At 41.7% G+C, this 15706-nt stretch overlaps 1 protein-coding gene across 3 annotated transcripts in view; it reads right to left on the reverse strand.

Moving 5' to 3' along the window:
• MRPL3 (mitochondrial ribosomal protein L3) overlaps positions 1-15706 on the reverse strand; it is a 45678-nt gene that overhangs the window by 22107 nt on the left and 7865 nt on the right. For all 3 annotated transcript variants that reach the window (XM_032489513.1, XM_032489517.1, XM_032489507.1), the window contains exons 5-6: positions 8748-8847; positions 6735-6795 (exon numbers count right to left, since the gene is read on the reverse strand). In XM_032489513.1, the coding sequence (XP_032345404.1) occupies positions 6735-6795; positions 8748-8847 (161 nt within the window). The remainder of the gene's footprint in view (positions 1-6734; positions 6796-8747; positions 8848-15706) is intronic.

Raw genomic sequence — 15706 nt, forward strand, 5'->3', positions numbered from 1 at the left:
AGATTATGCAAGAAATTGCCGTTAAAGCACTATGACTATGCCTGAAAATATATAGGTTGCTTTAACTAGCCCAGACTCAGGGATTTTTAGCTTATCCTTCATCCAGAAAGAAAAACTCTCTTAAGGAGCTGAATGAGCTGTTTTCTGATTTTAGTCTGGGCTTCAAGAAATTCCATCAGGTGTGTTGGCCGGTCATGAATTTCAAGCTCAGCGAGACCCTGGCAGGAAAGTGCCCTGGGCGTCCCCCCTGCCTGTGTCATCTTTTTCTCCCAAATAACACAGAATGCATTTTTACAGTTTTCTTTCTGTTTATCTTAGTTTCATTCTATTCTGATTTCTTTCCTTTAAAAAAAAAAAAAGAAAAACAAAACAAAAAAACCCTGCAAGCTATATAAGCAACACTAGAATCCAACAGAAAACAATTAACAGAATCTATGCTGACAAAAGAATCAACAGTCACACCATAGCTCACTCACTATGTGTATTTTTATCTAGAGCTGTCTCCTCGTCAAAACTGAGAGAAACAAAGGGAAAACGAGAAACCCCCAAACCCACCATCTATGAGAAGTTACACTGGAAAACAATCGCCACCACAGAACAAGAATATAATCTTTAAAGGGTCCTTGTATGGGGCAGGTGGTGGTGGTGGTGGTGGTGTGGGGCACATCATTACACGTGCTACACTTTAACTTTTATTTCAAATACATGACATAAAGCTCCCATATTTCACAGGCAGGGCCGTATTATCTATTAATAGCATAATGAAACATTATTCTGCTAGGATGGTTCTACGTATCAGATGTAAAGATCTTTCCCATATAATCTTTTTTTTTTTTTTTTTTAAATGGAGGTACTGGGGTTGAACCCAGGACCTCATGTATGCTAAGCACATGCTTCACCACTGAGCTATACCCTCCCCCATATAATCTAAATTGAATCTGTATTCTCAGACCCTTTTGATGAAAACTATTTATTTAAAAGTAAAAATTAAAAATAACTATTAAATATATATTGACCTCACACTATAAAGTGACACTGATAAATTTACTTATTTATATAAAGAATTATACCCAAATTCAGCACCTTTCAATGTAAGGTGATTTCTAATGCAGTCATTAAACATTTTTCTTAAAAAACATAAGGAGGTCTAGCAGAAGAGGCTGCTACTGTTGGTTACTGGTCACTTTAAAAACATGTCCGCAGACAATTTCATTCTTGAAGTAGAAAGATTCTATTAACACTGTATTTTCTTAAAATAATATGTTTAAATTTTTCTAATTTAGTTAGTTATTTCTAAAGTATATTTAATCCAGCAATTAGAATCGAAGCTATAAGATAAAAACTTGAAATACTCAAAATATGTGTAGATTTAACAATTAAATATAATTATTACATGAGACAAATGAAGAACTTCAATTGTAGAGAGAAAAGTCTCAAATTAATCAACAGCAAGGAGCCAGCGAAGCCAGTGACTAAGGAACGTGGGTGACACACAGGCCTGCTCTTCTGACAAGCCACATGGAAGTGGGCTGACCAGACTGACCTGCTTTAAAACCAAAGCTTGAATGTTCCAGTCAGAGCAGAGTTAGGACAAGGCGGGCACGGGGCGGCGCCCAGCGCAGGAGCTTGTGGGAAACGCCCTTTGTCAGCTACGGCCCCCGGCCTATCCAATCTGAAGACGGGGGCCGCGCCTGACACGCCCTCCTGGAGACCGAAGCCCCTAACACGTGAGAACTGACACTCCAGCCTGTAAACCCGTGTCCCTCATGACCTCCCACGTCACTGCGGCTTTTCCCTCTAGTGTCTGCACCTCTAACACGATTAATCAAGAGGGCGGAGCCCAGAAGTTTCAAAATTTTAAAACAGGGACTGAAAATGGGGGACAAGGTAGAAAATTCCCACCTGCAAGTGAGTCACAGCAAGGGGCTGCAAGGATTAGAGCCTACGCCCAAAAGATGACGCTTCTATTTACAACCAACAAGGAAAAACATTCTCACTGCTGCCAAGGACTGAAACTCCAAGTGGGGGGAACTGTTCAAAAACTGAGAAGCAGCTGGGAAAGGTGACAGAAGAATTTAAAAAGGAAAAAGAGAAGCAAGCAAACTCATGTGCGCGCGTGCGCGCACACACACACAAGCTCAGGGACGTCAACGGCAGAGGGAAGAGGCAGCCTCCACCAGGACTGTGTGCAGCTCAGACCCAGTGCTGCACCGGGAAGGAATTCCAACATCTCTATGTGGGAAGCACAGAGTTCTACTAATTTATAAGTGCTTACAAGCATCCTGAGGCCAAAATAACATGCTGGCGACAAGAGTCATGGCCGTCAGAAACCTTCAGTGAAAGGTCAAATGAAGTCCGTTTCACCCTGATCTCAGGTCTCCCCTCGGAAAGGTAAGCAGACAGGTCACACGGTGGAAGTTCAGCAGTGAGGGCCCCTTTTCCAGAGGTGAATGCCAACTACTAAACCCCAGCTAGTGAATCCCCCAGCCTGTAGCAGCCTAGTCCCGAGGCCAGCATGGGGCTGTACACAGCTTCCTTCTCCAGTACGTGACCTTCAAACACAAAACAAAACCAATACACTCTCCTTCCACTTTACGCTCCTGAGCAGAAGTATTTAAAGGTAGCTTTTCAGAAGCCCAGGGAACCCAACAGCAGCGCATGAAACACAAGCATCTAGAACACAGGCACTGGGAAGCCGGTCACAAATATCCCCACAGGGCATTTGCTAACAAGGGAATCTGACTCTGCAGAGCTCCCTGAAATATCTAATTTATACTGTAAAATATGTAATGAGATGTACACACTATTAACTGTATGTAAATTAACAGAATTACCGTGAGGTATTTTATTACATGTAACAATTCAGAAACTTAAATAGTAAAATCATCTGATTCACAACACACACATCTCCCCAGCTAACCAAACCAAAGCTTTATAGCTCCAGTATATTATTCATTTCTTCACAAGGGCAGGGAGGACAAAAAGCATTATCAAGAAACCAGCGATTTTAGAGGCCCCAGGAAGCAGGAAAGAGTCTGCAACAATCAGAAAGCAGGGAAAAAAAAAAACAAAGGCTCACAGTTTCCTTAAAAAGAGGCCCAACCGCCCAAATTAATAAAATCAGAAAAAGGGTAAGTTACAACCGACACCACAGAAATACAAGGGATCTTAAGTGGCTACTATAAACAACTGTACACCAACAAAAAGGACTACGTAGAAGAAATGGACAATTTCTTAGAAAGATACAGTTTGTCAAGACTAAACCAGGAAGAAGTAGACAATATGAATAGACCAATTACCAGTACTGAAATCAAATCAGTAATTTAAAAATCTCCCAACAAACAAAAGTCCAGGATCAGATGGTTTCATAGGTGAATTCTACCGAACATTTAGAGAAGTTAACACTTCTCCTTCTGAAACTATTCCAAAAACTTGCAGAGGAACTTCCAAACTCATTCTATGAGGCCACCATCACCCTGATATCAAAACCAGACAAATATATCACAAAAAAAGAAAATTACAGGGCAATATCACTTATGAATAGAGATGCAAAAACCCTCAACAAAATACTAGCAGATCAACTCCAACACTGCATTAAAAGGATCACACACCATAATCAAGTGAGGTTTATCCCAGGGATGCAGGGATTCTTCAGTATTTGCAAATCAGTGTGATGCACCACATTAACAAATTAAGATTTAAAAACCATATGATCACCTCAACAGATGCAGAAAAGCTTTTGATAAAATTCAACATCCATTTATGATCAAAACTCTCCAGAAAGTGGGCAGAGATGGAGCATACCTCAACATAACAAAGGCCATATATGACAAACCCACAGCTAACATCATACGTAACAGGGAAAAGCTGAAAGCATTTCCTCTAAGATCAGGAACAAGACAAGGATGCCCACTCTCACCACTTTTGTTCAACATAGTTTTGGAAGTCCTAGCAACAGCAATCAGAGAAGAAAAAGAAGAAAAAGGAATCCAGATTGGAGACAAAGAAGTAAACCTGTCATTGTCTGCAGATGACATGATAGTATACACAGAAAATCCTTAGACACTACCAGAAAACTACTAGAACTCATCAATGAATTTGGTAAAGCTGCAGGATACAAAATTAATATACAGAAATTAGTTGCATTTCTATACACTAATAATAAAATAGCAGAAAAAGAAATTAAGGAAACAATACCATTTCCCATCGCACCAAAAAGAATAAAATACCTAGGAATAAACCTACCCAAGGAGGCAAAAGACTTCTACTCCGAAAACTCTTAAGACACTGATGAAAGAAACTGAAGAAGACATAAACAAATGGAATGATATACTGTGTTCTTGGACTGGAAGAATCAATACTGTTAAAATGGCCATACTGCCCAACGCAATTTACAGATTCAATGCAGCCCCTATCAAGTTACCAATGACATTCTTCACAGGGCTGGAACAAAAAATGTTAAAATTTATATGGAAACACAAAAGACCTTGAATAGCCAAAACAATCTTAAAAAAGAAGAATGGAGCTGAGGGCATCATGCTCCCTGACTTCAGATTATACTACAAAGCTACAGTAATCAAAATAGTATGGTACTGCCACAAAAATACACATAGATCAATGGAACAGAATAGAAAGTCCAGAAATAAACTTACACACTTTTGGTCAATTAATCTACCACAAAGGAGGCAAGACTACACAATGAAGAAAAGACATTCTCTTCAATAAGTGGTGCTAGGAAAACTGGACAGCTACATGCAAAAGACTGAAATTAGAACATTGTCTATCACTATATACAAAAATAAGCTCAAAATGGATTAAAGACTTAAATGTAAAACCAGCTATTATAAAATTCCTAGAGGAAAACAAAGGCAGAACACTCTTGGACATAAATCACAGCAACACATTTTCTGAACCACCTCCTAGAGTAATGGAAATAGAAGCAAAAATAAACAAATGGCATCTAATTAAGCTTAACAGCTTTTGCACAGCAAAGGAAACCACTAACAAAACGAAAAGACAACCTACAGAATGGGAGAAAATATTAAAAAATGATGCGACCAACAAGGGACTAATTTCTAAAATATACAAACAGCTCATACATCTTAACATCAAAAAAACAAGCAACCCACTCCAAAAATGGGCAGAAGACATAAACAAGCAATTCTCCAATGAAGACATACAAATGGTCAATAGGCACACAAAAAAATGCTCAGCATCATTAATTATCAGAGAAACACAGATCAAAAGGTAAATGAGATACCACCTTACACCAGCCAGAATGGCCATCATTCAAAAGTCTACAACAATAAATGCTGGAGAGGGTGTGGAGAAAAAGTAACTCTCCTACACTGTTGGTGGGAGTCTAGACTGGTGCAGTCACTATGGAGGACAGTATGGAGGTTCCTTAAAAAACTAGAAATAGACTTACCCTATGATCCAGCAATCCCACTCCTGGGCATATATCCAGAGAAAAATAAAATTTAAAAAGACACATGCACCTCAATGTTCAGAGCAGCACTATTTACAATAGCCGAGACATGGAAACAACCTATATGTCCACTGACAGATGACTGGAGAAAGAAGACGTGGTATGTTTATACAATGGAATACTATTCAGCCATAAAAAAGAATCAAATAATGCCATTTGCAGCAACATGGGTGGACCCAGAGATCGTCATTCTAAGTGAAGTAAGCCAGAAAGAGAAAGAAAAACACCATATGATATCACTCATATGTGGAATCAAAAAAAAAAAAAAGCTACACTATGAACTAATCTACAAAACAGAAACAGACTGGCAGACTTAATATACAATCTTATGGGGATGGGAAGGGGTAAATTTGAGATTTATAAATGTTAGCCACTACATATAATGATAGATTAAAGAAAAAGTTTCTTCTGTAGAGCACAGGGAACTATGTTCAACATCTTGTAATAACCTTTAATGGAAAAAAAATATGAAAATAAGTATATATATAAAAAAGGAGGCCCCACTCTCCCCGACTCTGCTGCCAATCTGTTCCACTCCATTCCAAAATAAATCAAAGGCTGAGGCCCCAGGAGCTGTGTGCAAAGACCCACACGTGACAGCAGGCGGTAGTGATGAGGGACTGAGGATGTATCTGCCTGCATTACGGAAACAGACGCTGGCGTCCACCTGGTTTCTGTGGGCTCAGTCCTGGTGATCCTGACACACCCCAGAGCAACCGTGGGCCACTGTTCATTTTCAAGGGGCTCCCGGGCAGAACGCTCCTGGGACACAGGCTGCAGACTTGTCAGATGACAGAGACAAGAGTGAGGCTCGTAGAGAAGCTCCTGACAGGCTGTGAACGCAGTGCTAAAAATGTCTCAGGGTTACCTTAGGGCCACCTTAGGGACAAGGATCACAGCAGTACAAACTGCTTCTAATGTAACCGCTTCCTAGTGTTGTTAAGGACCACCAACCACCAGACTCCACGACAGTCTCAAAAGAACTTCAGGGCACTGCTCGGGCGACTCTGACACGGACGCGGGCCCGGCGCTGGGTCCCACTCAGAGAAGCGCGCACCGCAGCGCCAGAGCCGTGACCTGACAAGGACGCTTCGCCCGCGGGCAGCAGCAGCAGGGTCAGAGCCCTGAGCGGGCACAGCGGCGCCTGCTGCTGGCGCTCCCTGACTTAGAATCCTGTGCTTCTTTCTCATGTGGTTTTTAATATACGAGGGAAACAAAAGGAACAGAGAGCTGTGACGCGACCTACGTTTTGGCTGTGACATCCACATACTGTCCTGGACGAAAGTGAGCAGCGTACAGTGGAGTGCCTTTATGGAAAAAAAAAAAATCGTATGAAATGCGTCTGCCCAGGAACAACTCATTACACATAAACCACATCCAGGAACCTTCTAGCTACCAGATCTCAGAAACGTTAGGAGAGTTTCTTCTGCCATCATAACCATTAGACCTGCCAATAATAAAATAATAAAGTCGTTCAGCAAACGTACTAAACGTACGTGGGCTGAACCACGAAGTGCCCCCCACGAAGCACCTGGTGCCGGTGAGGCCGGCGCGCTTGGGCCTCCAGAGGCCAGCCTGGTGCTGCCAGGTGGGTGGCTCCTGAGCCAACAGTGCTCAGACTGCTAGTTACACGGCTCTGAAGGTTCTCGGCTGTTCTTGTGAATAACAGTGTATTAAGATAAATATCCTATTTCAGGGGGAGGGTATATAGCTCAAGGGGTAGAGCACATGCTTAGCATGCACGAGGTCCTGGGTCCAATGCCCGGTACTGCCTTTAAAAAAATAAATAAACCTAATTACCTCCCCCGCAAAATTAAAAAATATATGTATATTTCCTATTTCAAATAAGGACAATAAAAATAAGAGAATGACTTAAAAAATACTGAGGCTAGATCAAGCCATTCTCTTTTTTCCCCCATTGGAGATAAGTTACCCAAAAATAGGAACCAACATTAACATCATCAAATAAGAGATTTTTTTGAAGCCAGAACCAACGTAGTAGAGAATGTAACTGAAAGCTAATTTTTTTTGTTGTTTGTTTAAAACAGGGAGTAAAATGCTGGAGGCTTTCAGAGGGTAGTGTCCTTTAAGGGAGAGCCCAATCTGGATTTGTATGTGCAGAAAAAACCTTGAATTAAGAAAAAATAGGGGAGGTTAAAAATGACTGAATTTCTATGAGGTTGAATGACCTGAATTGCTGATATTTGACCATTTTTCACTCACAAAAGCAACAATGTCACATGGTCTGAGCTATAGCAAAAATTAATGTGGACTTAATTTTTATACTTGTTAGTTTAATTTTATTTATTGTACCTTAAAGATGAAAAAAACATGCATTTCAAAAAACACCTTTGTGGGGAGGGTACAGCCCAGTGGCAGTGAGTGTGCTCAGCATGCACGAGGTCCTGGGTTCAATCCCCGGTACCTGTCAAATAAACCTAATTACTTTCTCTCTCTCTCTTTCTCTGTCTCACACACTCATACACTCATACACACACACACACACACACACACACACACACACACAATAATAAAATAAACTTTTAAAAAAAGCTTCCACTCCTAAAAAACTTTGCATTCTAGCTTGTATCAAGGCTGACTCTCACCTTTGCAACTGTATTTCACTTGAAGAGATTCAGTTCAGGTATTAAAATATCAAATCTGAACACGCCGTTCTACAGTGTACTTGTCAGACTTAAGTTCAAGAGATCAGGGAGCTTTTCTGAAGTTCAAAGACATCAAAATGCTGCTAACTACGTGAACTGATATAACATACATTGCCAAGTCTTTTTGACATCCCATGGATTAGGCAAAATACCTTCGACTTTTTGGTAAGAATCTTCACATCAAGGTGCTGTGGTCACTTTTCCACTTCAGGCTGCATTTTCTCAACTTACCCTATCTCAGCAAGAGTCTAGCTATTCTTCACTTAATAAAACGCCAGCCTACCATCAGTGAACTTCATATTTTAAAAGTTCATTTATTTATTTGGAGTGGCTTTTTCGAATGTGAAACTCTCTGTACCTTAAAAACAAAAGCATCCCTCCCTCTCTCATGGATACAAAGAGTTCCCTACAGTTCCCTCCACTTAAAAAAGAAAAAGACTTGTTTGCCCCTAGTGACTAAATCCGATAGTTTTATATTTAAAAATAAGCGTTTGGGACTTTGTATTGTGAATTCAGCTTTATCGAAAGGGCTGACATTAAACAAATCACACATTTGGGTATTTCTGCCCCCCTGCCCCCCAACCTCAGATTACCTGGCTTAATTACAGCATTATCTGTTACTTTAAAGATTTTCACTTTCTGTTTTGGAGGCAATCCAAGTTCCTGGTAAAATTCCAATATAGCTGGAGATTTCTGGAGGAAAACAGCACACATAAGGAACACATTAAACACTGAAGGTGGAATTTCACGCACAGAGACCTAAACTGAGGTATGTTAACACCCCAGAAAACAACGAGCACCGTGCTTCCCTGTGAACTAAGAGTGCCATATCTGCCCCTTACTTGAGGGGTGAGAACTTTGTCCGTCACACTTAGGGTCCAACAACCAGCAGAGTGTGGCTCGTCTAGAGCATTTGGGGCAAGACTGTTTCACAGGAGAAGGAATAAACTTGTGCTCGTATGTGAACTTTGACTGGAGACCATGTGTCTGAGGAACCTGATCGTGGGAACCGCACCTGTCTCCTCCACACCTGCATCCAGACCTCCAGGTGGGTCCTGGTGTGGCCCAGCCAACCCACCCCCGATTGAATCCCTCACCCCTCCAAGGCAGCTCTGTCACATCCTCTTGAAACCTCATCACTGTCCCCTCCGCCCCCCTGAGCTGATCACGCTGCTTCTCATCTCACTGCACACACAGAAGCAGGAGCACTTCCCCAGGTTTCACCACCAAATTAGTTGAGTGCTGGCACCAGCCTTCCACATTGTTGCCTGCCCACCCCACGCCAGGCCGCACGGGAGGTCCGAGGGGAGCTTGCAGACAACACCGATACTGGGCCCTCAGCTTGGAGGCTGGGGGTCACCGGTCAAGGTGGCACCCGGGCGTCAGGGCTTGGAAGCACTCCCCGTGGTCATGATGTGAAGCCGGGGCTGGGAATCACCACAGAGAACTGTCCACACTCTTACTAAAGCCACACCTTCACTGAGTGCTGACTCCCACCCTGTCACCTAGTAGATGGCTTTACTCCTAAAACTGTCCCCATCATCTTCTGACCAACAGTTGCCCCCTTCTCACTGGAACTTTCCTACCAGTATACAAAAAATTACAGGCACTCAAATTAAAACTCCTTGGCCACAGAGACTCCTTCAGCTCCCCTCTGACAGTACTCCATGAAAAACGTGATCAGTCTCCCCTCTCTCGCCTCCTCCTCTCAGACCTACTTGCGGCTTTCAGCCCCTAAGCTCAATGCTGTCAAGTACTGGTCCAGGTTGCACAAGCTCTCCATGTGGTCAACACTCACTTTTGTGGCTCCGTGAGCAGTGCTGGTGCAGGAGACCACCCTCCCAGAGAGGCCTCCACCAGCCTCCAGCCACTGCTTCCAGTGCTCACACAAGTTAATGACCCACTTTTCTAACTTCCGTCCCCAATTCTACTCTGAACCACAAAAATCTAACCGCCAACTCAGTGTTTCCCTCTGATGTCCCATGACACAAGCTGCAGACGTAAAATCAAACTCCACAAGCCCCCGCCCCAGCCAAGCCTGCCCTCCCCTTGTCTTCCAAATCTCACCCAACAGCAGCTCTGCACTTCTGTTAAGACCCAAATCCTACAATCACCTGTGACTCTTTCCTTTCTCACATCCCATGTCCACCCATCAGCCGTTCCCAAAGACTCCACTTCAACCACGTCCCAGCCCTGCCCTGCCGGCCAGCCTGTTTGGATCATTTCAACAGGCCCCAGAGAGGTCTGCAAACCTCCACACTCCAGACCCCCAGTCTGCCCTGCAATCACGGGCTGCACCAATCTCCACGAGGGCCCCCCCAGTGCAGAATCGATACCCAAGTCCTCACTGCGCGTTACAAGGTTCCACACGGCCTGACCTCATCCACCCCTCCTCCTGACCAGTCTAAAACACATTAAACAAAGGCCTCGCATCCTCTGCACATGCTGGGCCCCTGCCAGCAACCCGACTCGGCCAGGTTTTCCCGCTCTCTCCTTTTCCTCTCCATGGTCTTAAACTGCCTACGCTGTTTACAACTGTAGAAAATGTTTGCCTCACTTTTTTAAAAAAGGGCAAAAAGGAAACATTTCTATTCTTTTCCAGGATTTCAATTTTCTCCCCCAGTAAGGTGTGGACGCTATATTTAATACGTACATGCATATCCAACAAGTCTGTCCTGTGTAAGTTCCTGTCACCTCTACCCACTGTAGATGGGAGATTTTTTTTTTAAGAGTGTGTTTTTATTAAGAAAAATTTCAAACATATAAAATGAATGTTGATATCCAGAGTAAATAACTATCAAAATTTGGCCAGATTTATAGGTGTTTTAAATTTTTTCTTCCATATTTATTGAGATATAATTGACATACAGCACTGTATAAATTTAAGGGGTACAGAATAACGATCTTGTATCATAAAATGATGAGCACAGTAAGTTTATGAACAGCCATCACCTCATACAGATAAATAAATTAAAGAAAAAGGACTTTTCCTTTGTGATGAGAACTCTTAGAATTTCTCTCTTAACAACTCAGGTGCAAACATACAGCAGTGCTGGTTACGTTTACTATGTTGTGCACTACATCCCCAGGCTCATTCATCCTACAACTGGAAGTCTCCCACCACCTGCCTCTGGTAACCACAAATCTGATGTCTTTTCAGATGAGTTTGCTTGTTCATCTGTTTTTAAAGTGTAATGACTGTGACACCATGTAGCTCCTGGTGCACAACACAGTGATTCGATATTTCCATACATTTCAAACTGATCCCTGCGGTAAGTGTGGTCACCACCCTAGTTACTACTTAGTTACTGACTGTAGCCCCACCTGCACACTCCATCCTTGCGACTCATTTATCCTGCGACTGGCAGTTCACACCTCTTCCCCTCCCTCCCCTAGTTCTCCCCCAGCCCCGCCAGGTTCTTACATGACTTGCTCCCTCACTTTTTCCAGGTCTCCATCCAAGTATCTACTCACCTTTCCTGATTATTCTACTAACAGCAACACTTTCTGTCACGTGTAATACCCTCAGCCTACTTCACTCACCTTCCAAGCACCCCTATGTGTGCACCTTAACTGTTTCTCTTCTGTGCAGCAGCCTCCCTGCCTCAACCCAAACCCATGTAAGCTGCTTAGAGCAGAGGCTTTGCGGCTTCTCTGTTTACCATCACTCTGTTTCCTGCTATCGTAAATATCCTTGAATAGAACCTTTATATATTTTCTTATCATAATGTGCTGGTATCTTTTCGTCTTTTTAAAATTCTTCCAACTCTTGACATAGATCACTATGAGACTTGGCAAGAAAGCTGCACCACTCCACACTTCCATACGGGGAGAGCCTCCCTCGTCAGATTCTAACACAGGCACGCCCTTCACCCTCAGCCCCTCTAACTGTAAGTGAGCGCCTGCAGGGCCCAGTGACCACAGAACTCCGAGTGCTTCCCTGGGTCTCCTAGGCCAGTCTCTTGGCCCATCATCTCCTCTCTGCTCTGTGCTTCCAAAGGTCATTAAAATCATTAATACATGTCTAGTCCCAGCTCTGGTGAGCAGCCCCACTTATCTGCAGAGCATATTTGAATATGCAGCAAACTTCAGGTACTTGCTGAGTTCAGTCTGAAATAAGAACTGCTCGTGCCCCTTTATAACTTACTGAATAGGTTACCTTTAGCTGCCGTGAAATCGGGTGGCACTGGCTCGTAAGCAGAGAACTTTAACACCTGGGTCAGCCCACAGCCCCCGAGACTCTCCCTGGGGGCCCGCTGGGGCTGTGCACCACATGCTGAGTAGCTTTGCTGTGGACGCCCACGGAGGACTGTCCTCTATCGCACGGCATTCCCTCGGGAGCCCACCGCTTCCTCCAAGAGTGGTATCATAAATTCACTCCCGTTATCCGCTATGGTTCACTTCCCGAGTGCTGAAATCTAACACTGGTATGCAGCATCACTCATACCAAGGCCCTGCTTTTCATCTTCAATCATATCCACTTCTGCCATAACAAAGGCACACAGAAAAGTTTTCATTAAAAAATGCAGCTCCTTGAAAAAGAAATAATAGAAATCCAAATCGGAAGGGAAGAAGTAACGCTGTCACTGTTTGCAGATAAACTGTCACTGTTTGCAGATGGCATGATGCTATATATAGAAAATCCTTAAGATGCCACCAAAAAACTATCAGATTAAAGGAATTCAGTAAAGTGGTAGCATACATTAAGAGACAGAAATCTGTTGTGTTTGTACACACAAAAATGAACTATCAGAAAGAGAAACTAAGAAACAATCCCATTTACCACTGCATCAAAAAGAATAAAAGGAGGCAAGAACATACAATGGAGTAAAGAGTCTCTTCAGCAAGCGGTGTTGGGAAAACTGAAGCGACATGTAAATCAATGAAGTTAGAACACTCCCTCACACCACACACACAAATAAACTCCAAATGGCTTAAAGACTTAAATATAAGACACTATCAAACCTCAAGAAGAGAACATAGGTAAAACATTCTCTGACATAAACTGAAGTAATGTTCTTCCTAGGTCAGTCTCCCAAGACAATAGAAATAAAAGCAAAAATAAACAAATGGCACCTAATTAAACTTACAAGCTTTTGCATAGTAAAGGAAACCATAAACAAAATGAAAAGACAATCTACCAACTGAGGAAAAATATCTGCAAAGGACACGACTGACAAGGGCTTAATTTCCATATAAACAGCTCATACAGCTCAGTAACAACAACAACAACAAAAAAAAAAAATTAAAAAATGGACAGATCTAAACAGACGTTTCTCCAAAGAAGACAGCCAGATGGCCAATAGGCCCATGAAAAAATGCTCAATATCACTAACTATCAGAGAAATGCAAATCAAAACTACAATGAGGTATCACCTCACACCAGTCAGAATGGCCATCATTCAAAAGTCCACAAATGACAAATGCTGGGGAGGGTGTGGAGAAAAGGGAACCCTCCTACACTGTTGGTGGGAATGAAGTTTGTCACAGTCACTATGGAAAACAGTAAAAAAGGTCCTTAAAAAACTAAAAACAGACTTACCATATGATCTAGCAAACCCTCTTGGCCACATATCCAGAGGGAACTCTAATTCATAAACAGCAGCACTATTTACAATAGTCACAACACAGATGCAACCTAAATGTCCATTGACAGGTGACTGGATAAAGAAGTTGTGGTATATTTATACAGTGAAATACTATTCAGCCTTAAAAAAAGAATGAAATAATGCCATTTGCAGCAATATGGATGGACCTAGAGATCGTCAAACTAAGTGAAATCAGACAGAGAAAAACATATATCATGTGATTTCACTTACATGTGGAATATAAAAAAAAAAGACACAAATGAATTTATTTAAAAAACAGAAAGAGACTCACAGACATAGAAAACAAACTCACGATTACCAAAGGGGAAGTGAGGGAGGGATAAATTAAAAGTCTGGGATTAGCAGATACAAACTATTATATATAAAATAAACAACAAGGTCCTACTGGATAGTACAGGGAACTATATTCAATACCTTGTAATGACCTATAATGAAAAAGTGTATGTATAACTGAATCACTGTGCTGTACACCAGAAACTAACACAACATTATAAATGAACTATACTTTGATTTAAAAACAAAGAATAAAATGCCTAGGAATAATTTTAACCAAGAAGGTAAAAGAGCTATACTTGGAAAACTGTTAAGATATTGATGAAAGAAATTGAAGATGAAACAAAGAGATGAAAAGATATACTGTGTCCATGGACTGGAAGAATACTGTTAAAATGATCACACTACCCAAGGCAGTCTACAGATTCAATGCAATCCCTATTAAAATACCAATGGCATTGTTCACAGAACCAGAATAAATAATCCCAAGTTTATATGGAATCACCAAAGACCCAGAATAGCCAAAACAATCTTGAGAGAAAGAGCAAAGCTGGAGGTTATCACACTCCCTGACTTCAAACTACACTACAAAGCTACAGTAATCAAAACAGTATGGTTCTGACACAAAAATAAGACATATAGATCAATGAAACAGAACACAGAGCCCAGAAATAAAATCATGCTTAATGGTCAATGAATCCATGACAAAGGAGGCAAGAATATATGATAGAGAAAAGATAGTCTCTTCCATAAATGGTGCTGGGAAAACTGGACAGCTACATGAGAAAGAAACAAAATGGAACACTGTCTCACTTCATACACAAAAATAAACTCAAAATGGATTAATGTCTTAAATGTAACACTTCTGAAGCCATAAAACTCCTAGAAGAAAACACAGCCAGTACCACCTCTGACACTGGTCTTAGCAAAACTTTTTTGAATCAGTCTCCTCAGGCAAGGGAAACAAAAGTAGAAATAAATGAGACACCAAACAAAAAAGCTTTTGCACAGTGAAGGAAACTATCAACAAGATGAAAAGGCTGCCTACTAAGTGGGAGAAGGTAACAGCAAATGATAGATATGATAAATACATATATATGTATGTATACACAAAGAACTCATACAACTCAACATCAAAAAAAAAAAACCCAAACAACCTGATAAAACAATGGGCCGAGGACTTGACTAGACAAGGAAGACACGCAGATGACCAACAGACACATGAAAAGATGCTCAACGTCGCTGGTCAGGGAATGCAAATAAAGCTCAATGAGACAGCACCTCACACACGGGATAAAGGCTATTATCAGTAAGACAAGAAATAATAGGTTTTGGTGAGGATATAGAGAAAAGGGAATCCTCCTACACTGCTGGTGGGAATGTAAATTGCTGCAGCCATTATGGAAAACATGACAGAGGTTTCTCAAAAAACTAAAAGCAGAACTACCACATGATCCAACAATTTCACTTTTGGGTATCTACCTGAAGAAAACAAAACACTAATTCAAAGACAAATGCACTCCCATGTTCACTGCAGCACTATTTACAACAGCCAAGACACAGCAACCTAGTGTTCACACACAGATGACTGGATAAAGAAGATGTGGTACATAAGCACAATGGAATATTACTCAGCCGTAACAGGAATACAGTCTTGCCATCTATGACCA

Source organism: Camelus ferus, chromosome 1 (genome assembly GCF_009834535.1).
Source record: "Camelus ferus isolate YT-003-E chromosome 1, BCGSAC_Cfer_1.0, whole genome shotgun sequence".
Lineage (NCBI taxonomy): Eukaryota > Metazoa > Chordata > Mammalia > Artiodactyla > Camelidae > Camelus > Camelus ferus.